This window comes from Bombina bombina, chromosome 6 (genome assembly GCF_027579735.1).
Source record: "Bombina bombina isolate aBomBom1 chromosome 6, aBomBom1.pri, whole genome shotgun sequence".
In the NCBI taxonomy this organism is placed as follows: domain Eukaryota; kingdom Metazoa; phylum Chordata; class Amphibia; order Anura; family Bombinatoridae; genus Bombina; species Bombina bombina.
The window spans coordinates 1033391494-1033415485 of record NC_069504.1 but is presented as its reverse complement, the minus strand read 5'-3'; the positions used below and the strand labels follow the sequence as shown (position 1 = coordinate 1033415485).

General features: G+C 41.5%; 1 protein-coding gene across 1 annotated transcript in view; it reads right to left on the bottom strand.

Annotated features, from left to right (window-relative positions):
• Nucleotides 1-23992, bottom strand: part of PWWP2A (PWWP domain containing 2A) — a 290650-nt gene that overhangs the window by 144080 nt on the left and 122578 nt on the right. The window contains exon 2 of the mRNA XM_053718774.1: nucleotides 11137-12837. Within this exon, the coding sequence (XP_053574749.1) occupies nucleotides 11151-12837 (1687 nt within the window). The 3' untranslated portion in view covers nucleotides 11137-11150. The remainder of the gene's footprint in view (nucleotides 1-11136; nucleotides 12838-23992) is intronic.

Genomic DNA, 23992 nt, shown 5'->3' with positions numbered 1-23992 from the left:
TGCCACAGTTGTGACATTGTCCATCTGAACACAAATGAACGACTCTCTCTTTAGAAGAGGCCATGACTGAAGAGCTCTGAAAATTGCACGGAGTTCCAAAATATTGATTGGTAATCTCACCTCCTGAGATTCCCAAACCCCTTGTGCTGTCAGAGACCCCCAAACAGCTCCCCAACCTGTCAGACTTGCATCTGTTGAAATCTCAGTCCAAGTTGGAAGAACAAAAGAAGCCCCCTGAATTAAACGATGGTGGCCTGTCCACCACGTCAGAAAGTGTCGAACAATCGGTTTTAAAGATATTAATTGAGATATCTTTGTATAATCCCTGCACCACTGGTTCAGCATACAGAGCTGAAGAGGTTGCATGTGAAAACGAGCAAAGGGAACCGCGTCCAATGCAGCAGTCATAAGACCTAGAATTTCCATGCATAAGGCTACCGAAGGGAAAGATTGAGACTGAAGGTTTCGACAAGCTGAAACCAATTTCAGATGTCTCTAGTCCGTCAGAGACAGAGTCAAGGACACTGAATCTATCAGGAAACCTAAAAAGGTTACCCTTGTCTGAGGAATCAACGAACTTTTTGGTAAATTGATCCTCCAACCATATTCTAGAAGAAACAACACTTATAAAAGACTGGAAAGGTTCTTTCTAGTGAAAATGAGCAAAGGGAATTGAATCCAATGCCGTGGCCATAAGACCTAAAACTTCTATGCATATATAGCAACTGAAGGAAATAATAGAGACTAAAGGTACCGACAGACGGAACCCAATAGAATTATCCCTTGTCTGATAGAGACAAAGACAGTGACACAAACTTTCTGGAAACCTAAAAAAGGTGACCCTTGTGTGAGGAATCAAGAGCTTTCGAAAAAAAGATCCTCTAACTATGTCCTGAAGAGTAAGTGAATCATATGAGATTCCGTATCCTCAGAAAATAATCTGAATGAAAACAGAAAAATGAAAAACAGAATTTATGCTTACCTGATAAATTACTTTCTTCAACGTTGTGTCCGGTCCACGGCGTCATCCATAACTTGTGGGAATATTCTCTTCCCCAACAGGAAATGGCAAAGAGCACAGCAAAAGCTGTCCATATAGTCCCTCCTAGGCTCCGCCCACCCCAATCATTCGACCGATGGACAGGAAAAAAAAAGGAGAAACCATAGGGTGCCGTGGTGACTGTAGTTAAAGAAAGAAATTTATCAAACCTGATTAAAAAACCAGGGCGGGCCGTGTACCGGACACACCGTTGGAGAAAGTAATTTATCAGGTAAGCATAAATTCTGTTTTCTCCAACATTGGTGTGTCCGGTCCACGGCGTCATCCATAACTTGTGGGAACCAATACCAAAGCTTTAGGACACGGATGAAGGGAGGGAACCAATCAGGTTACCTAAACAGAAGGCACCACGGCTTGCAAAACCTTTCTCCCAAAAATAGCCTCCGAAGAAGCAAAAGTATCAAATTTGTAGAATTTGGCAAAAATGTGCAGGGAAGACCAAGTCGCTGCCTTACATATCTGATCAACAGAAGCCTCGATCTTGAAGGCCCATGTGGAAGCCACAGCCCTAGTATAGTGAGCTGTGATTCGTTCGGGAGGCTGCCGTCCGGCAGTCTCGTAAGCCAATCGGATGATGCTTTTCAGCCAAAAGGAAAGAGAGGTAGCAGTAGCTTTTTGACCTCTCCTCTTGCCAGAATAAACGACAAACAGAGAAGACTGAAATGAAAAAATTGTCTGAAATCCTTTGTTGCTTCTAAATAGAACTTTAAAGCACGTACTACATCTAAATTATGTAACAAACGATCCTTCTTTGAAACTGGATTCGGACACAAAGAAAGCACAACTATTTCCTGGTTAATATTCTTGTTGGAAACGACCTTTGGAAGGAAACCAGGTTTAGTACGCAAAACAACCTTATCTGAATGGAACACCAGATAGGGCGGATTATACTGCAGAGCAGATAACTCAGAAACTCATCTAGCAGAAGAAACAGCAACCAAAAACAGAACTTTCCAAGATAACATTTTGATATCTATGGAATGTAGTGGTTCAAACGGAACCCCTTGAAGAACTGAAAGAACTAAATTCAGACTCCAGGGAGGAGTCAAAGGTCTGTAAACAGGCTTGATCCTGACCAAAGCCTGAACAAAAGCTTGAACATCTGGCACAGCTGCCAGTCGTTTGTGTAACAAGACAGATAAAGCAGAAATCTGACGACTCAGGTAATCCGCCTCCCAGTTTTCCACTCCTGGGATGTGGATCGCAGATAGGTGGCAGGAGTGATCCTCCGCCCATTTTATGATTTTGGTCACTTCTATCATCGCCAGGGAACTCCTTTTTCCCCCCTGATGGTTGATGTAAGCAACAGTCGTCATGTTGTCTGATTGGAATCTTATGAATCTGGCCTTTGCTAGTTGAGGCCAAGCCCTGAGAGTATTGAATATCGCTCTCAGTTCCAGAATGTTTATCGGGAGAAGAGACTCTTCCCGAGACCATAGACCCTGAGCTTTCAGGGAGTCCCAGACCGCGCCCCAGCCCACTAGACTGGCGTCGGTCGTGACGATGACCCACTCTGGTCTGCGGAAGCTCATTCCCTGGGACAGGTGATCCTGGGTTAGCCACCAACGGAGTGAGTCTCTGGTCTTCTGATCTACTTGAATCACTGGAGACAAGTCTGTATAGTCCCCATTCCACTGTTTCAGCATGCACAGTTGTAATGGTCTTAGATGAATTCGCGCAAAAGGAACTATGTCCATTGCTGCAACCATCAACCCTACTACTTCCATGCACTGAGCTATGGAAGGTCGTGAAACAGAGTGAAGAACTTGACAAGCGTTTAGAAGTTTTGACTTTCTGACATCTGTCAGGAAAATCTTAATTTCTAAAGAATCTATTATTGTCCCCAAGAAAGGAACTCTTATCGACGGAAACAGGGAACTTTTTTCTATGTTCACCTTCCTCCCGTGAGATCTGAGAAAGGCCAGAACGATGTCTGTGTGAGCCTTTGCAAGAGACGACGCTTGTATCAGAATGTCGTCCAAGTAAGGTGCCACTGCAATGCCCCTTGGTCTTAGAACCGCTAGAAGGGACCCGAGCACCTTTGTGAAAATCCTTGGAGCAGTGGCTAGCCCGAATGGGAGAGCCACAAACTGGTAATGTTTGTCCAGAAAGGCGAACCTTAGGAACGGAAGATGATCTTTGTGGATAGGAATATGTAGATACGCATCCTTTAGATCCACGGTAGTCATAAATTGACCCTCCTGGATTGTAGGTAAAATCATTCGAATAGTTTCCATTTTGAACGATGGCACTCTGAGAAATTTGTTTAGAATCTTTAAATCCAGAATTGGTCTGAAGGTTCCCTCTTTTTTGGGAACTACAAACAGATTTGAGTAAAACCCCAGTCCTTGTTCCACAGTTGGAACTGGGTGTATCACTCCCATTTTTAACAGGTCTTCTACACAATGTAAGAATGCCTGTCTCTTTATTTGATTTGAAGATAAGTGAGACATGTGGAACCTTCCCCTTGGGGGTAGTTCCTTGAATTCCAGAAGATAACCCTGAGATACTATTTCTAGTGCCCAGGGATCCTGAACATCTCTTGCCCAAGCCTGAGCGAAGAGAGAGAGTCTGCCCCCTACGAGATCCGGTCCCGGGGGCTACTCCTTCATGCTGTTTTGGTAGCAGCAGCAGGCTTCTTGGCCTGCTTACCCTTGTTCCAGCCTTGCATAGGTTTCCAAGCTGGTTTGGTTTGGGAAGCATTACCCTCTTGTCTAGAGGCTGCAGAGTTGGAGGCCACTCCGTTCCTGAAATTGCGAAAGTAACGAAAATTAGACTTATTCTTGGCCTTGAAAGGCCTATCTTGTGGGAGGGCATGGCCCTTACCCCCAGTGATGTCTGAGATAATCTCTTTCAATTCTGGCCCAAAAAGGGTTTTACCCTTGAAAGGGATATTAAGCAATTTTGTCTTGGAAGATACATCCGCTGACCAAGACTTTAGCCAGAGCGCTCTGCGCGCCACAATTGCAAACCCTGAATTTTTCGCCGCTAATCTAGCTAACTGCAAAGCGGCATCTAAAATAAAGGAATTAGCTAACTTAAGTACGTGAATTCTGTCCATAACCGCCTCATACGGAGTCTCTCTACTGAGCGACTTTTCTAGTTCCTCGAACCAGAACCACGCTGCTGTAGTGACAGGAATAATGCACGAAATAGGTTGCAGGAGGTAACCTTGCTGTACAAAAATCTTTTTAAGCAAACCCTCCAATTTTTTATCCATAGGATCTTTGAAAGCACAATTATCCTCGATAGGAATAGTAGTGCGCTTGGCTAGTGTAGAAACTGCCCCCTCGACCTTAGGACTGTCTGCCATAAGTCCTTTCTGGGGTCGACCATAGGAAATAATTTCTTAAATATAGGAGGGGGGACAAAAGGTATGCCGGGCTTCTCCCACTCCTTATTCACTATGTCCGCCACCCGCTTGGGTATAGGAAAAGCGTCGGGGTGCACCGGAACCTCTAGGAACTTGTCCATCTTGCACAATTTTTCTGGAATGACCAGGTTGTCACAATCATCCAGAGTAGATAGCACCTCCTTAAGCAGTGCGCGGAGATGCTCTAATTTAAATTTAAATGTCACATCAGGTTCTGCCTGTTGAGAAATTCTACCTGAATCAGAAATTTCCCCATCTGACAAAACCTCCCTCATGGCCACTTCAGATTGGTGTGAGGGTATGACAGAGCAATTATCATCAGCGCCCTCCTGCTCTACAGTGTTTAAAACAGAGCAATCGCGCTTTCTCTGAAATGCAGGCATCTTGGATAAAATATTTGCTATGGAGTTATCCATTACTGACGTCAATTGTTGAATAGTAACAAGCATTGGCGCGCTAGAAGTACTAGGGGTCTCTTAAGTGGGCAAAACTGGTGTAGACACAGAAGGAGATGATGTAGAACTATGTCTACTCCCTTCATCTGATGAATCATCTTGGGCAACTTTACTATCTGTGGCAGTACTGTCCTTACTTTGTTTGGACGCTATGGCACAATTATCACACATATTTGAAGGGGGAGACACATTGGCTTCCATACATACAGAACATAGTCTATCTGAAGGCACAGACATGTTAAACAGGCTTAAACTTGTCAATAAAGTACAAAAACCGTTTTAAAACAAAACCGTTACTGTCTCTTTTTTTAAACAGGGCACACTTTTTTACTAAATATGTGAAAAACTATGAAGGAATTGTTCAATTTTAACCAAATTTTCACCACAGTGTCTTAAAGCATTCAAAGCATTGCACCCCAAATTTCAGACCTTTAACCCTTAAAATGAGGAAACCGGAGCCGTTTACAGTTTTAACCCCTCTACAGTCCCAGCTCCAGCCTTTGCTGCGACTTTACCAAACCCAGGGGGGTATACGATACCAAATGACGCCTTCTAGGAACTTTTTCAACTACTTCCAGACCCACACACATGCAGCTGCATGTACTGCTCTCCAAAGTAACTGCGCAGTAATGGCGCGAAAATGAGGCTCTGCCTACTACAGAGAAGGCCCTTCCTGACTGGGAAGGTGTCTAAACCAGTGCCTGATGCAAAAAAACGTTCCCCAAAGATATAAAGTGTGAATTTCAACACCAAACTGTATAAAATGCCCAAATAAAGCAATCGATCTATCCCATAAAAGTGTCTACCAGTTTTATAGCCCATATTAAGCCCTTTATTCTGTTTGAGACTAAGAAAATGGCTTACCGGTCCCCATGAGGGGAAAATGACAGCCTTCCAGCATTACACAGTCTTGTTAGAAATATGGCTAGTTATACCTTAAGCAGAAAAGTCTGCCAACTGTTCCCCCCAACTGAAGTTATCTCATCTCAACAGTCCTGTGTGGGAACAAAAAACGATTTTAGTTACTGCTGCTAAAATCATACTCCTCTCACAAACAGAACTCTTCATCCTTTTCTGTTTCAGAGTAAATAGTACATACCAGCACTATTTTAAAATAAACTCTTGATAGTAGAATAAAAAAACTACAACTAAACACCACATACTCTTCACCATCTCCGTGGAGATGCTGCTTGTTCAGCGGCAAAGAGAATGACTGGGGTGGGCGGAGCCTAGGAGGGACTATATGGACACCTTTTGCTGTGCTCTTTGCCATTTCCTGTTGGGGAAGAGAATATTCCCACAAGTTATGGATGACGCCGTGGACCGGACACACCAATGTTGGAGAAATATGCATTTATTGTATCTAATGAAAACAAATAATGCTATCAATGACCATAAAAAGGCAAAATAGTTTGAATAAAACTCCAAACCCGGTTCCTAAAAAAGGAACTGGAAGAAATACCCCAGAAGATTCCAGGTCTGAGCAGCGCTTGAACCCCATGGGTGCCCAGCCATGCTTCAACAATACCCAAAATATATAGGACAGAAACACACTTAAAGAAAGTGTTAGCCTTACTGGAATAAAAATCAAAGAAATTTGGACAAAATAGAACCAAATAAATTTCAAAGAAGTCTTAACCTGCCCCTTACCAGCCAAGCTGGAATACGGCACGTACATCGCAATATTAGGGAGCTGATTTCGAACCCCAATTACAAACATGTTACTTGGGAAAGAACTCAGGAATTCGTTCCTTAATAAGAACAACTAAACTAGTATAAGCTTAAAGTTTTAGTCTTAGAACTCAATCTTGAAGCCCAGAGTAACAGTTAAGAATTGAATCCAATTATAAAACAAATAATTGATTATTTTAGAACAAAATTCTTCTAGCTAAAATAGCTAAAGACATAGATTAACCCTCATTTGCGAAAATATTCAATAAAATGAAGACACAAATGAAATTATTAGCATGATAGTCCAGTTTAAAGGACCAGACAATACAGTGGACTTGCATAATCAATAAATGCAAAACAACGAGACAAATGCAACAGCACCTAGTCTAGTAAATGTTTGTCCTTTAACAATGCTAAAATAAATCATAATCTGATACTTGATCTTAAAGTAAACAGAAAAATGAAGCAATTGCAATATCCAAATAAATCACAGGACCAAGAAAAGTACCTGAAACTAAATAATTTTCCATAAACAAGATACAACTATCTAAAGGAAAATAAATACTATTTTGCTATAGAAACAATAGCATAATTAGTAGAAGCAGAGATAGCCCCAATAAATTGGAGAACCCTCCAAATTGAATTTAACTGCTGGCAAAGAATATAGTTTAAAACCTTTGAAAAAGGGATAAAAGAAAATTCTCAGCCTATTCCATTCCCTAGAATGGGGAATTGGAAAGAAAACCTCTGAAAACACAGAAGAAATAAATAGGCAGAAATAGTGTCAGCTAGTCTTAAAGAACTAGTTACCTTAATATCCAAAATAAACAACACCTTTTCAACAAAGAACAAATGTACTTTAACAATAGAAAAATAATAAAAGTAGATTTGTTAGTGTCAATATCTGAAGAAGAAAATTTCTGAAAGAGAAAAAAACATCATCAGAGAAGGATAAATCAGTATATTGTTGGTCATTTGAAACTTCAATAATTAAAAAAAGAAGTGAAAAAGACCTAAAAATTTTATTAGAAGGCACGAAGTCAGACAAAGCCTTTAAAATAGAATCAGAAAATATTTCTTATAAATCTTCTAAATATTTCTTGTACATAAGATGTAAGAATGGCAATAAAGCATAAACACTAATGGATTCTGCATGTAAAAGTATATCATAATACCTTATTACAAACCATAGCTAAAGATAAACATTTATAACATTTAAAATAAATGAACTTAGCTTTGGTAGAACTGAAACTCAGTTAAGCGTTTTTCCAGAAGCGGCTTCCGATTCAGGGACAATCTGAGACATCTTGCAATATGTAATAGAAAAAACAACATATAAAGCAAAAATGATCAAATTCCTTAAATGACAGTTTCAGGAATGGGAAAAAAATGACAATGAACAAGCTTCTAGCAACCAGAAGCAATAAATAATGAGACTTAAATATTGTGGAGACAACAATGACGCTCAATTTTTTTAGCGCCAAAAAATCCGCCCACATTATTTGGCGCCTAAATGCTTTTGGCGCCAAAAATGGCGCCACATCCGGTAACGCCAACATTTTTTGGCGCAAAAACGTCAAGAAAATGACGCAACTTCCGGCGACACGTATGACGCCGGAAATGACAAAAAAAAAATTTGCGCCAAGAAAGTCCGCGCCAAGAATGACGCAATAAAATGAAGCATTTTCAGCCCCCGCGAGCCTAACGGCCCACAGGAAAAAAGTCAAATTTTAAGGTAAGAAAAAAATGATTTATTCATATGCATTATCCCAAATATGAAACTGACTGTCTGAAATAAGGAACGTTGAACATCCTGAATCAAGGCAAATAAATGTTTAAACACATATATTTAGAACTTTATATAAAAGTGCCCAACCATAGCTTAGAGTGTCACAGAAAATAAGACTTACTTACCCCAGGACACTCATCTACATGTAGTAGAAAGCCAAACCAGTACTGAAACGAAAATCAGTAGAGGTAATGGTATATATGAGAGTATATCGTCGATCTGAAAAGGGAGGTAAGAGATGAATCTCTACGACCGATAACAGAGAACCTATGAAATAGACCCTGTAGAAGGAGATCATTGAATTCAAATAGGCAATACTCTCTTCACATCCCTCTGACATTCACTGCATGCTGAGAGGAAAACCGGGCTCCAACCTGCTGCGGAGCGCATATCAACGAAGAATCTAGCACAAACTTACTTCACCACCTCCACAGGAGGCAAAGTTTGTAAAACTGATTTGTGGGTGTGGTGAGGGGTGTATTTATAGGCATTTTGAGGTTTGGGAAACTTTGCCCCTCCTGGTAGGAATGTATATCCCATACGTCACTAGCTCATGGACTCTTGCTAATTACATGAAAGAAAAAAAAAAAATATATATATATATATATATATATACACATAGATATATACACATAGATAGATAGATATACACACATATACAGTAGAATCTCAAGCAACCGGCAAAAAAAAAAAAAAAAAAAAAAAAAGGAAACATGTAGAGCATAAATGTGCTAAAAAAAACAGTCCGGATCTCTTTAAACAGCAGGAGCTGCAGTCACCCTTGTTCACATACATTAGAAAACGGATATAGGGACAGAAATAGACTGCAGCACTTACGATTGCATCAGCTTGGCAATCAGGGCGGGCTATCTCGCGGTGGCTTTAACTTCTTGGTACAGTATCCCTCTATCATGTATCCCTCTGTGGAACGAGTACTGTACTTCCGGACCAGGGGTCACACTACCGGCTGACAGGGGAGAGCCCAATGGGAGGATCCACCAAGATGCAACGGCTCAATCTCTTGCTGAAAACAATGTGTTTATTCAGGATATACAATTGTATTTTATCCTGAATAAACACATTGTTTTCAGCAAGAGATTGAGCCGTTCTAGGAATCTGGGTTATAGAACTAGAGCTATTTTTAATAGTGACTCTCAAGCAACCAGAATTACACTTATCCGGAATCTACCAATCCCCATGGGTGCCAGTTAATTGAGATTCTACTGTATATATATTTTATAAATAAATATTCACTTCCCACTGCTCATACAAAATAGGATACAGGAATCAAAGACACCTGAGTTATGGGGCAGTATTAAACTAATGAGTAAAGCTAAATTTGCATTTTTATTTAAGGTTTATTTATTTGCTAAAACAATATATATCCTTTTTGCAACGCGTGTATGTAAGTTACTGCATCACTACCATGACCATTAATGACAGCCACTAAATCTGTGGAGATCTGCTCTAAAGGGATTTAAAGGTAATTTTAAATGAAGCACAGAGTATTTCTGGGTTTTATAACATTGCATTTCATATCCTCCCATCTGGGAGCAGTAGTCAAATTATGATTTTCTCTTTCAGACTGTAATAGAAACATATTTTATACATTGTCCGTTGAAATCAAAATTAAACTTTTATGGTTCAGGCACAGTATGCAATTTCATTCAATATACTTCTATTATTAAAGTGACTGTTCTTTTGGTATCCTTTGTTGAAAAGCATACCTACGTAGGCTCAGGAGCCGTAATGCACTACTGGGAGCTAGCTACACATATTTGCCTTTTGTCATTGGTTTATCAGGTGTGCTCAGCTAGGTCAGAATAGTGCATTGCTGCTCTGCAGCGGGCATAAACTATGTATTTAAGACTTTTGCAGATACATACAAGCAATAGTGCAATAATAAAATGCTCTAACACATTACAGCATTTACTTTTTGCCATTTTATGACAATCCATTTTTTATTGATGTCAATTTATATATTAAGGCGTTTGCCTCAAAACAATGATACTAGCCTGCTTTCAGTAACAGACAACAAGATCAGATTTAGTTTATTTTATTTACAGGTTTTGTACATTCAGAGCAATACACAATTACATTTGATTCATTTTTCCTGACCTGCAAAAAGATAACTTAATCTCAAAAACAAATTGGAGGGAAAAAATGCATCTCCATAACATTGAGACACATACGAAAAAGTAACAAATTACACATCCAACAATGCACAAAATGTTTTTAATTTAACCAGAATGTATCCCGCACAAGAAAAAGGCCAGAAAGGTTCCTGTATAGCAGTTATTTAAGAATAACCATTTCCAGATGTTATACCTGGTAATAGTTTTATTTTGATCTACACTTTAAAAATAAAAAAACATGCAACTTGACCTGTCTCCTACACTCCGTGTAACACTACATGATCACTGATCTAAGTATTGATCCACAACTACAGATGCATTGATGACGTTTGGAAATATGAGCTGTTTACTGAATAGAAAGTTTGACCATTCTGAATTCTAGAAGGGTCCCTAAAGCCGTAAAGCCATTTGTATCTCAGTATAAGAAGTGTACATGTTTACATTTTCAACCAGGAAATGCAAACCTGAATATTCCTACATTACATGATAACCAAACAAAATATTTGCAATCTCTCTTATTTAAACTGAAATGTTAACTACCCCAAAAAATCTCAACTGACCTTCAAAATGATACCGCCCCACTCCAACCAACCAATCTATATCTTGGTGCTTATATCTTACTAAATGGTAAAAGGACCTCCAGACTTGCCTACCTTACATATGGTGTTCACGTTTCAAATTGTGTCAGGAGGGCCCGCACTTCTGGAGTGAGTTGCTTGGCAGCTTTAGCTGCCTCTGTGATGGCCTTGCGGTAAAGGCCCTTTCTCTTCTTGTTAAATCGTGTCGGAAAGTTTTCTAAAAAGGGTGAGAGCTGTGACAAACCAAGGAAAGAGGTTGTGGGGGACCCAAACCATGATATGCGGGCTTCCTGCCGCACAAGTAGGCCATTATCTTTTCGACTCACAGTTATATTAAGTATACGGGCAGGCCACCACGGGAAGCCATAAATCTTGGCCCAAACAATGTCCCCAACACATATGGTCCTGCCATCGGGGGTAACACATTTAGAGACATTTTTTGAAAAGACCTTTATTTTCAAGGAATTACTCAGCTTTTTCTCTTCTTTTGAAGAGGAGGAAGATGATGAGGAAGGTGCGTGCATGCTGCCTGGGGGGAAATCAAAGTTTTCAGTAAAACTACACTCAGAGTGGGAGGATTTCAAATCATCTGTGCTATCACTACTACATACTGATGCATTGGAAGAGTCGACTTTGTTTTGATTTAAGGTCATGTAAACTGTAATATTGCTTTTGCTGTCTTTTTTGCCCAGTGTTTGCTGCTCATCATGCTCGGCAGGTGGTACACAGACACTTGTGTTCTCAATCTCACTGGTGACCTCTTCTGGGCCATTTGAGGGGCTCTTTATTTCTGAAGGGGCCTCACCTGCAGAGCGAGTTGCAGAATAGCGAGTCTGTGGCTTGATACCCATCTTGCTGCTTCTCAGAGAGTCAAGTCCAGCCTTTAACAAAGAGTCATTATCCTCATTGCGATACCTTTGAGGTTTTATACGTAGCCTTGGTGGGAGGGTCCCTGAGTTTGCATTCTGAAGTCGCCGTGTGTAGTGGACTTTACTGTGTGGATTCTTCGAGGAGGAAGTTTCCTTCTGCTTTTTGTGTGCCTTTTCTTTAGCCATTTTTAAAACCTCTCTTGCTTTTAGATGATCCATGTTTTTGCTCTGAAGCACTTTCTTTGTGTGCAAATGAGATTTTCTTTGAGAAGATACCTTTACAACTTTTCTCCTATGTGAAAGACTAGATACCTTGGCTGCCACGACACTTCTCTTTTGACTTTCATTCTGACTTTTCCCATTTACCTTGTGATCAGTTACTTTGTGATCAGTTTTAAGTCTTTTATTCACAGTAGTCACATTTTCATGCCGTCTCCGTTTTCCATCTTCTTGCTTATAACAGTCACTTCCACTTTTCCTTATTTCTTTTTTATCTGCCATAACATTATTTTTACATTTGTCGCACAAGACCTGCCTGGGCCGCAGTTTAATAGCGTTCATTATGGAAGTAGGTTCTTCCCTATAAATTTTCCTTTTGGGTCTCTTTATTTTGCGTGGAGGAGGTTGAGGTATTGACTGGTTATATGTGTCCCTGATGAATAAAGGAGGGGGATATGGTGCTCCTTCATGGAAGAGAGGAGGTGGCTTTGACAGCCACAATTTTTTTACTTCACAGGACTCTGAAGACTCATTGGGAGCCACTTCCTCAGAAACAACTACGTTCTCTTCATTCTTTATCACACTCTCCTCTTGGAATGACTTATTTTGCATTTGAACAGGTTCTTCATTGGTATATTTATAGTCTCTTTTAGGGAGAACGGTTACAGGAATTCCATGGGGTCCAAACCTTGGAAGAAAAGAAAAAAAAAAGTAAATATATATTAAATCACCACCATTCCCACATAATGCAAACCACCACAAACCTCACAAACAGAACTGCAGATGCCAGGAAAACTAGCAAAATGTTGGGTGCAAGATAACACTGAAAGCTATTTTTTATATTGTTTCAAAATGTGTCCTGGTTTTGTTTTGGATCTTAGGATTATTTGTCATTACATAGTTCTGGACGGTGTCATTATTAGCTATTTCATGCACAAATATCTAAATACCCAATTTTATTCTTTCATGATTCAGATAGAGAAAAGTTTCAAATGTACTTATATTATCAAATTTGTTTTGTTCTCTTGTTATTCTTCACGTAAGAGATATCTAGATAGGTAGCATGCACATATCTGGAGCACTGCATGAGAGGAAATAGTGCTGCCATCTAGTGCTCTTGCTAATGTATAACATTATTGCAAAACTGCTGCCATATATTACTGCAGACACGTGCACACTCATAACCTTGCCTGCCTGCTTTTCAGCAAAGGTTAACAAGAAAACAAAGAACATTTGATAATAGAAGTAAATTGGAAAGTTGTTTAAAAACATAATTTATGTAAGAACTTACCTGATAAATTCATTTCTTTCATATTAGCAAGAGTCCATGAGCTAGTGACGTATGGGATATACATTCCTACCAGGAGGGGCAAAGTTTCCCAAACCTCAAAATGCCTATAAATACACCCCTCACCACACCCACAATTCAGTTTAACGAATAGCCAAGAAGTGGGGTGATAAAAAAGTGCGAAAGCATATAAAATAAGGAATTGGAATAATTGTGCTTTATACAAAATCATAACCACCACAAAAAGGGCGGGCCTCATGGACTCTTGCTAATATGAAAGAAATGAATTTATCAGGTAAGTTCTTACATAAATTATGTTTTCTTTCATGTAATTAGCAAGAGTCCATGAGCTAGTGACGTATGGGATAATGATTACCCAAGATGTGGATCTTTCCACACAAGAGTCACTAGAGAGGGAGGGATAAAATAAAGACAGCCAATTCCTGCTGAAAATAATCCACACCCAAAATAAAGTTTAATGAAAAACATAAGCAGAAGATTCAAACTGAAACCGCTGCCTGAAGTACTTTTCTACCAAAAACTGCTTCAGAAGAAGAAAATACATCAAAATGGTAGAATTTAGTAAAAGTATGCAAAGAGGACCAAGTTGCTGCTTTGCAAATCTGATCAACCGAAGCTTCATTCCTAAACGCCCAGGAAGTAGAAACTGACCTAGTAGAATGAGCTGTAATCCTTTGAGGCGGAGTTTTACCCGACTCAACATAGGCAAGATGAATTAAAGATTTCAACCAAGATGCCAAAGAAATGGCAGAAGCTTTCTGGCCTTTTCTAGAACCGGAAAAGATGACAAATAGACTAGAAGTCTTTCGGAAAGATTTCGTAGCTTCAACATAATATTTCAAAGCTCTAACAACATCCAAAGAATGCAACGATTTCTCCTTAGAATTCTTAGGATTAGGACATAATGAAGGAACCACAATTTCTCTACTAATGTTGTTGGAATTCACAACTTTAGGTAAAAATTCAAAAGAAGTTCGCAACACTGCCTTATCCTGATGAAAAATCAGAAAAGGAGACTCACAAGAAAGAGCAGATAATTCAGAAACTCTTCTGGCAGAAGAGATGGCCAAAAGGAACAAAACTTTCCAAGAAAGTAATTTAATGTCCAATGAATGCATAGGTTCAAATGGAGGAGCTTGAAGAGCCCCCAGAACCAAATTCAAACTCCAAGGAGGAGAAATTGACTTAATGACAGGTTTTATACGAACCAAAGCTTGTACAAAACAATGAATATCAGGAAGAATAGCAATCTTTCTGTGAAAAAGAACAGAAAGAGCAGAGATTTGTCCTTTCAAGGAACTTGCAGACAAACCCTTATCTAAACCATCCTGAAGAAACTGTAATATTCTCGGTATTCTAAAAGAATGCCAAGAAAAATGATGAGAAAGACACCAAGAAATATAAGTCTTCCAGACTCTATAATATATCTCTCTAGATACAGATTTACGAGCCTGTAACATAGTATTAATCACAGAGTCAGAGAAACCTCTTTGACCAAGAATCAAGCGTTCAATCTCCCTACCTTTAAATTTAAGGATTTGAGATCCTGATGGAAAAAAGGACCTTGAGACAGAAGGTCTGGTCTTAACGGAAGAGTCCACGGTTGGCAAGAGGCCATCCGGACAAGATCCGCATACCAAAACCTGTGAGGCCATGCCGGAGCTACCAGCAGAACAAACGAGCATTCCTTCAGAATCTTGGAGATTACTCTTGGAAGAAGAACTAGAGGCGGAAAGATATAGGCAGGATGATACTTCCAAGGAAGTGATAATGCATCCACTGCCTCCGCCTGAGGATCCCGGGATCTGGACAGATACCTGGGAAGTCTCTTGTTTAGATGAGACGCCATCAGATCTATTTCTGGAAGTTCCCACATTTGAACAATTTGAAGAAATACCTCTGGGTGAAGAGACCATTCGCCCGGATGCAACGTTTGGCGACTGAGATAATCCGCTTCCCAATTGTCTATACCTGGGATATGAACCGCAGAGATTAGACAGGAGCTGGATTCCGCCCAAACCAAAATTCGAGATACTTCTTTCATAGCCAGAGGACTGTGAGTCCCTCCTTGATGATTGATGTATGCCACAGTTGTGACATTGCCTGTCTGAAAACAAATGAACGATTCTCTCTTCAGAAGAGGCCAAAACTGAAGAGCTCTGAAAATTGCACGGAGTTCCAAAATATTGATCGGTAATCTCACCTCCTGAGATTCCCAAACTCCTTGTGCCGTCAGAGATCCCCAAACAGCTCCCCAACCTGTGAGACTTGCATCTGTTGAAATTACAGTCCAGGTCGGAAGCACAAAAGAAGCCCCCTGAATTAAACGATGGTGATCTGTCCACCACGTTAGAGAGTGTCGAACAATCGGTTTTAAAGATATTAATTGAGATATCTTTGTGTAATCCTTGCACCATTGATTCAGCATACAGAGCTGAAGAGGTCGCATGTGAAAACGAGCAAAGGGGATCGCGTCCGATGCAGCAGTCATAAGACCAAGAATTTCCATGCATAAGGCTACCAAAGGGAATGATTGTGACTGAAGGTTTCGACAAGCTGCAATCAACTTTAGACGTCTCTTGTCTGTTAAAGACAGAGTCATGGACACTGAATCTATCTGGAAACCCAGAAAGGTTACCCTTGTCTGAGGAATCAAAGAACTTTTTGGTAAATTGATCCTCCAACCATGATCTTGAAGAAACAACACAAGTCGATTCGTATCAGATTCTGCTAAATGTAAAGACTGAGCAAGTACCAAGATATCGTCCAAATAAGGAAATACCACAATACCCTGTTCTCTGATTACAGACAGAAGGGCACCGAGAACCTTTGAAAAAATTCTTGGAGCTGTAGCTAGGCCAAACGGTAGAGCCACAAACTGGTAATGCTTGTCCAGAAAAGAGAATCTCAGGAACTGATAGTGATCTGGATGAATCGGAATATGCAGATATGCATCCTGTAAATCTATTGTGGACATATAATTCCCTTGCTGAACAAAGGGCAAGATAGTCCTTACAGTTACCATCTTGAACGTTGGTATCCTTACATAATGATTCAATATTTTTAGATCCAGAACTGGTCTGAAGGAATTCTCCTTCTTTGGTACAATGAAGAGATTTGAATAAAACCCCATCCCCTGTTCCGGAACTGGAACTGGCATAATTACTCCAGCCAACTCTAGATCTGAAACACAATTCAGAAATGCTTGAGCTTTCACTGGATTTACTGGGACACGGGAAAGAAAAAATCTCTTTGCAGGAGGTCTCATCTTGAAACCAATTCTGTACCCTTCTGAAACAATGTTCTGAATCCAAAGATTGTGAACAGAATTGATCCAAATTTCTTTGAAAAAACGTAACCTGCCCCCTACCAGCTGAGCTGGAATGAGGGCCGCACCTTCATGTGGACTTAGAAGCAGGCTTTGCCTTTCTAGCAGGCTTGGATTTATTCCAGACTGGAGATGGTTTCCAAACTGAAACTGCTCCTGAGGACGAAGGATCAGGCTTTTGTTCTTTGTTGAAACGAAAGGAACGAAAACGATTATTAGCCCTGTTTTTACCTTTAGATTTTTTATCCTGTGGTATAAAAGTTCCTTTCCCACCAGTAACAGTTGAGATAATAGAATCCAACTGAGAACCAAATAATTTGTTACCCTGGAAAGAAATGGAAAGTAGAGTTGATTTAGAAGCCATATCAGCATTCCAAGTCTTAAGCCATAAAGCTCTTCTAGCTAAAATAGCTAGAGACATAAACCTGACATCAACTCTGATAATATCAAAAATGGCATCACAAATAAAATTATTAGCATGCTGAAGAAGAAACAGAATTTATGTTTACCTGATAAATTACTTTCTCCAACGGTGTGTCCGGTCCACGGCGTCATCCTTACTTGTGGGATATTCTCTTCCCCAACAGGAAATGGCAAAGAGCCCAGCAAAGCTGGTCACATGATCCCTCCTAGGCTCCGCCTACCCCAGTCATTCGACCGACGTTAAGGAGGAATATTTGCATAGGAGAAACCATATGTTACCGTGGTGACTGTAGTTAAAGAAAATAAATTATCAGACCTGATTAAAAAAACCAGGGCGGGCCGTGGACCGGACACACCGTTGGAGAAAGTAATTTATCAGGTAAACATAAATTCTGTTTTCTCCAACATAGGTGTGTCCGGTCCACGGCGTCATCCTTACTTGTGGGAACCAATACCAAAGCTTTAGGACACGGATGAAGGGAGGGAGCAAATCAGGCCACCTAAATGGAAGGCACCACGGCTTGCAAAACCTTTCTCCCAAAAATAGCCTCAGAAGAAGCAAAAGTATCAAATTTGTAAAATTTAGAAAAAGTGTGCAGTGAAGACCAAGTCGCTGCCTTACATATCTGATCAACAGAAGCCTCGTTCTTGAAGGCCCATGTGGAAGCCACAGCCCTAGTGGAGTGAGCTGTGATTCTTTCAGGAGACTGCCGTCCGGCAGTCTCATAAGCCAATCGGATAATGCTTTTAATCCAGAAGGAGAGAGAGGTAGAAGTTGCTTTTTGACCTCTCCGTTTACCAGAATAAACAACAAACAAAGACAAAGTTTGTCTGAAATCCTTAGTAGCTGCTAAGTAAAATTTGAGAGCACGAACTACATCCAAGTTGCGCAACAAACGTTCCTTCTTTGAAACTGGATTAGGACACAAAGAAGGCACAACTATCTCCTGGTTAATGTTTTTGTTAGAAACAACTTTTGGAAGAAAACCAGGTTTAGTACGCAAAACCACCTTATCTGCATGGAACACCAGATAAGGAGAAGAACACTGCAGAGCAGATAATTCTGAAACTCTTCTAGCAGAAGAAATTGCAACCAAAAACAAAACTTTCCAAGATAATAACTTAATATCAACGGAATGTAAGGGTTCAAACGGAACCCCCTGAAGAACTGAAAGAACTAGGTTGAGACTCCAAGGAGGAGTCAAAATTTTGGAAACAGGCTTGATTCTAACCAGAGCCTGAACAAAGGCTAGAACATCTGGCACAGCTGCCAGCTTTTTGTGAAGTAACACAGACAAGGCAGAAATCTGTCCCATCAAGGAACTTGCAGATAATCCTTTTTCCAATCCTTCTCGAAGGAAGGATAGACTCTTAGGAATCTTAACCTTGTCCCAAGGGAATCCTGCAGATTCACACCAACAGATATACCAAATAATGTGGTAATTTTTCTGGTTACAGGCTTTCAGGCCTGAACAAGAGTATTAATAACAGAATCTGAGAACCCTCGCTTTGATAAGATCAAGCGTTCAATCTCCAAGCAGTCAGCTGGAGTGGGTCGAACGGACCTAGAACAAGAAGGTCTCGTCTCAAAGGTAGCTTCCATGGTGGAGCCGATGACATATTCACCAGATCTGCATACCAAGTCCTGCGTGGCCACGCAGGAGCTATCAAAATCACTGACGCCCTCTCCTGATTGATCCTGGCTACCAGCCTGGGGATGAGAGGAAACGGCGGGAACACATAAGCTAGTTTGAAGGTCCAAGGTGCTACTAGTGCATCCACTAGAGCCGCCTTGGGATCCCTGGATCTGTACCCGTAGTAAGGAACTCTGAAGTTCTGACGAGAGGCCATCAGATCCATGTCTGGAATGCCCCACGGTTGAGTGACTTGGGCAAAGATTTCCGGATGGAGTTCCCACTCCCCCGGATGCAATGTCTGACGACTCAGAAAATCCGCTTCCCAATTTTCCACTCCTGGGATGTGGATAGCAGACAGGTGGCAGGAGTGAGACTCCGCCCATAGAATGATTTTGGTCACTTCTTCCATCGCTAGGGAACTCCTTGTTCCCCCCTGATGGTTGATGTATGAACTTGGCCCTCGCTAACTGAGGCCAAGCTTTGAGAGCATTGAATATCGCTCTCAGTTCCAGAATATTTATCGGTAGAAGAGATTCTACCCGAGACCAAAGACCCTGAGCTTTCAGGGATCCCCAGACCGCGCCCCAGCCCATCAGACTGGCGTCGGTCGTGACAATGACCCACTCTGGTCTGCGGAAGGTCATCCCTTGTGACAGGTTGTCCAGGGACAGCCACCAACGGAAAGAGTCTCTGGTCCTCTGATTTACTTGTATCTTCGGAGACAAGTCTGAATAGTCCCCATTCCACTGACTGAGCATGAACAGTTGTAATGGTCTTAGATGAATGCGCACAAAAGGAACTATGTCCATTGCCGCTACCATCAAACCTATCACTTCCATGCACTGCGCTATGGAAGGAAGAGGAACGGAATGAAGTATCCGACAAGAGTCTAGAAGTTTTGTTTTTCTGGCTTCTGTCAGAAAAATCCTCATTTCTAAGGAGTCTATTATAGTTCCCAAGAAGGGAACCCTCGTTGACGGAGATAGAGAACTCTTTTCCACGTTCACTTTCCATCCGTGAGATCTGAGAAAGGCCAGGACAATGTCCGTGTGAGCCTTTACTTGAGGAAGGGACGACGCTCGAATCAGAATGTCGTCCAAGTAAGGTACTACAGCAATGCCCCTTGGTCTTAGCACCGCCAGAAGGGACCCTAGTACCTATGAGAAAATCCTAGGAGCAGTGGCTAATCTGAAAGAAAACGCCACGAACTGGAAATGCTTGTCCAGGAATGCAAACCTTAGGAACCGATGATGTTCCTTGTGGATAGGAATATGTAGAAACGCATCCTTGAAATCCACCTTGGTCATGAATTGAGCTTCCTGGATGGAAGGAAGAAGTGTTCGAATGGTTTCCATCTTGAACGATGGAACCTTGAGAAACTTGTTCAAGATCTTGAGATCTAAGATTGGTCTGAACGTTCCCTCTTTTTTGGGAACTATGAACAGATTGGAGTAGAACCCCATCCCTTGTTCTCCTAATGGAACAGGATGAATCACTCCCATTTTTAGCAGGTCTTCTACCCAATGTAAGAATGCCTGTCTTCTTATGTGGTCTGAAGACAACTGAGACCTGTGGAACCTCCCCCTTGGAGGAAGCCCCTTGAACTCCAGAGAATAACCTTGGGAGACTATTTCTAGCGCCCAAGGATCCAGAACATCTCTTGCCCCAGCCTGAGCGAAGAGAGAGAGTCTGCCCCCCACCAGATCCGGTCCCGGATCGGGGGCCCGCATTTCATGCTGTCTTGGTAGCAGTGGCAGGTTTCCTGGCCTGCTTTCCTTTGTTCCAGCCTTGCATAGGTCTCCAGGCTGGATTGGCTTGAGAAGTATTACCTTCCTGCTTAGAGGACGTAGCCCTTGGGGCTGATCCGTTTCTGCGAAAGGGACGAAACTTAGGTTTATTTTTGGTCTTGAAAAGACCTATCCTGAGGAAGGGCGTGGCCCTTGCCCCCAGTGATATCAGAGATAATCTCTTTCAAGTCAGGGCCAAAGAGTGTTTTCCCCTTGAAAGGAATGTCAAGCAATTTGTTCTTGGAAGACGCATCCGCTGCCCAAGATTTTAACCGAGTATCCGACAAGAGTCTAGAAGTTTTGTTTTTCTGGCTTCTGTCAGAAAAATCCTCATTTCTAAGGAGTCTATTATAGTTCCCAAGAAGGGAACCCTCGTTGACGGAGATAGAGAACTCTTTTCCACGTTCACTTTCCATCCGTGAGATCTGAGAAAGGCCAGGACAATGTCCGTGTGAGCCTTTACTTGAGGAAGGGACGACGCTCGAATCAGAATGTCGTCCAAGTAAGGTACTACAGCAATGCCCCTTGGTCTTAGCACCGCCAGAAGGGACCCTAGTACCTATGAGAAAATCCTAGGAGCAGTGGCTAATCTGAAAGAAAACGCCACGAACTGGAAATGCTTGTCCAGGAATGCAAACCTTAGGAACCGATGATGTTCCTTGTGGATAGGAATATGTAGAAACGCATCCTTGAAATCCACCTTGGTCATGAATTGAGCTTCCTGGATGGAAGGAAGAAGTGTTCGAATGGTTTCCATCTTGAACGATGGAACCTTGAGAAACTTGTTCAAGATCTTGAGATCTAAGATTGGTCTGAACGTTCCCTCTTTTTTGGGAACTATGAACAGATTGGAGTAGAACCCCATCCCTTGTTCTCCTAATGGAACAGGATGAATCACTCCCATTTTTAGCAGGTCTTCTACCCAATGTAAGAATGCCTGTCTTCTTATGTGGTCTGAAGACAACTGAGACCTGTGGAACCTCCCCCTTGGAGGAAGCCCCTTGAACTCCAGAGAATAACCTTGGGAGACTATTTCTAGCGCCCAAGGATCCAGAACATCTCTTGCCCCAGCCTGAGCGAAGAGAGAGAGTCTGCCCCCCACCAGATCCGGTCCCGGATCGGGGGCCCGCATTTCATGCTGTCTTGGTAGCAGTGGCAGGTTTCCTGGCCTGCTTTCCTTTGTTCCAGCCTTGCATAGGTCTCCAGGCTGGATTGGCTTGAGAAGTATTACCTTCCTGCTTAGAGGACGTAGCCCTTGGGGCTGATCCGTTTCTGCGAAAGGGACGAAACTTAGGTTTATTTTTGGTCTTGAAAAGACCTATCCTGAGGAAGGGCGTGGCCCTTGCCCCCAGTGATATCAGAGATAATCTCTTTCAAGTCAGGGCCAAAGAGTGTTTTCCCCTTGAAAGGAATGTCAAGCAATTTGTTCTTGGAAGACGCATCCGCTGCCCAAGATTTTAACCAAAGCGCTCTGCGCCACAATAGCAAACCCAGAATTTTTTCGCCGCTAACCTAGCCAATTGCAAGGTGGCGTCTAGGGTGAAAGAATTAGCCAATTAAGAGCACGAATTCTGTCCATAATCTCCTCATAAGAAGAAGAATTACTAATAATCGCCTTTCCTAGCTCATCAAACTAGAAACACGCGGCTGCAGTGACAGGGACAATGCATGCAATTGGTTGTAGAAGGGAACCTTGCTGAACAAACATCTTTAGCAGACCTTCTATTTTTTTATCCATAGGATCTTGGAAAGCACAACTATCTTCTATGGGTAAAGTGGCGCGCTTGTGTAGAGTAGAAACCGCCCCCTCGACCTTGGGGACTGTCTGCCATCAGTCCTTTCTGGGGTCGACTATAGGAAAACAATTTTATAAATATGGGGGGAGGTACTAAAGGTATACCGGGCCTGTCCCATTCTTTACTAACAATGTACGCCACCCGCTTGGATATAGGAAAAGCTTCGGGGGGCCCCGGGGCCTCTAAGAACTTTTCCATTTTACATAGTGGTTCTGGAATGACCAGATAATCACAATCATCCAAATTGGATAACACCTCCTTAAGCAGAGCGCGGAGATGTTCCAACTTAAATTTAAAAGTAATCACATCAGGTTCAGCTTGTTGAGAAATGTTTCCTGAATCTGAAATTTCTCCCTCAGACAAAACCTCCCTGGCCCCCTCAGACTGGTGTAGGGGCCCTTCAGAAACCATATCCTCAGCGTTCTCATGCTCTACAGAATTTTCTAAAACAGAGCAGTCGCGCTTTCGCTGATAAGCGGGCATATTGGCTAAAATGTTTTTGATAGAATTATCCATTACAGCCGTTAAATGTTGCATAGTAAGGAGTATTGGCGCACTAGATGTACTAGGGGCCTCCTGTATGGGCAAGACTGGTGTAGACGAAGGAGGGGATGATGCAGTACCATGCTTACTCCCCTCACTTGAGGAATCATCTTGGGCATCATTTTTACTAAATTTTTTTATGACATAAAATACATATAGTTAAATGAGAAGGAACCTTGGTTTCCCCACAGTCAGAACACAATCTATCTGGTAGTTCAGACATGTTAAACAGGCATAAACTTGATAACAAAGCACAAAAAACGTTTTAAAATAAAACCGTTACTGTCACTTTAAATTTTAAACTAAACACACTTTATTACTGCAATTGCGAAAAAGTATGAAGGAATTGTTCAAAATTCACCAAAATTTCACCACAGTGTCTTAAAGCCTTAAAAGTATTGCACACCAAATTTGGAAGCTTTAACCCTTAAAATAACGGAACCGGAGCCGTTTTTATATTTAACCCCTTTACAGTCCCTGGAATCTGCTTTGCTGAGACCCAACCAAGCCCAAAGGGGAATACGATACCAAATGATGCCTTCAGAAAGACTTTTCTATGTATCAGAGCTCCACACACATGCAGCTGCATGCCATGCTGTCCTCAAAAACAAGTGCGCCATACCGGCGCGAAAATGAGGCTCTGACTATGATTAGGGAAAGCCCCTAAAGAATAAGGTGTCAAAAACAGTGCCTGCCGATATAATCATATCAAAATACCCAGAATAAATGATTCCTCAAGGCTAAATATGTGTTAATAATGAATCGATTTAGCCCAGAAAAAGTCTACAGTCTTAATAAGCCCTTGTGAAGCCCTTATTTACTATCTTAATAAACATGGCTTACCGGATCCCATAGGGAAAATGACAGCTTCCAGCATTACATCGTCTTGTTAGAATGTGTCATACCTCAAGCAGTAAGAGACTGCACACTGTTCCCCCAACTGAAGTTAATTGCTCTCAACAGTCCTGTGTGGAACAGCCATGGATTTTAGTTACGGTGCTAAAATCATTTTCCTCATAC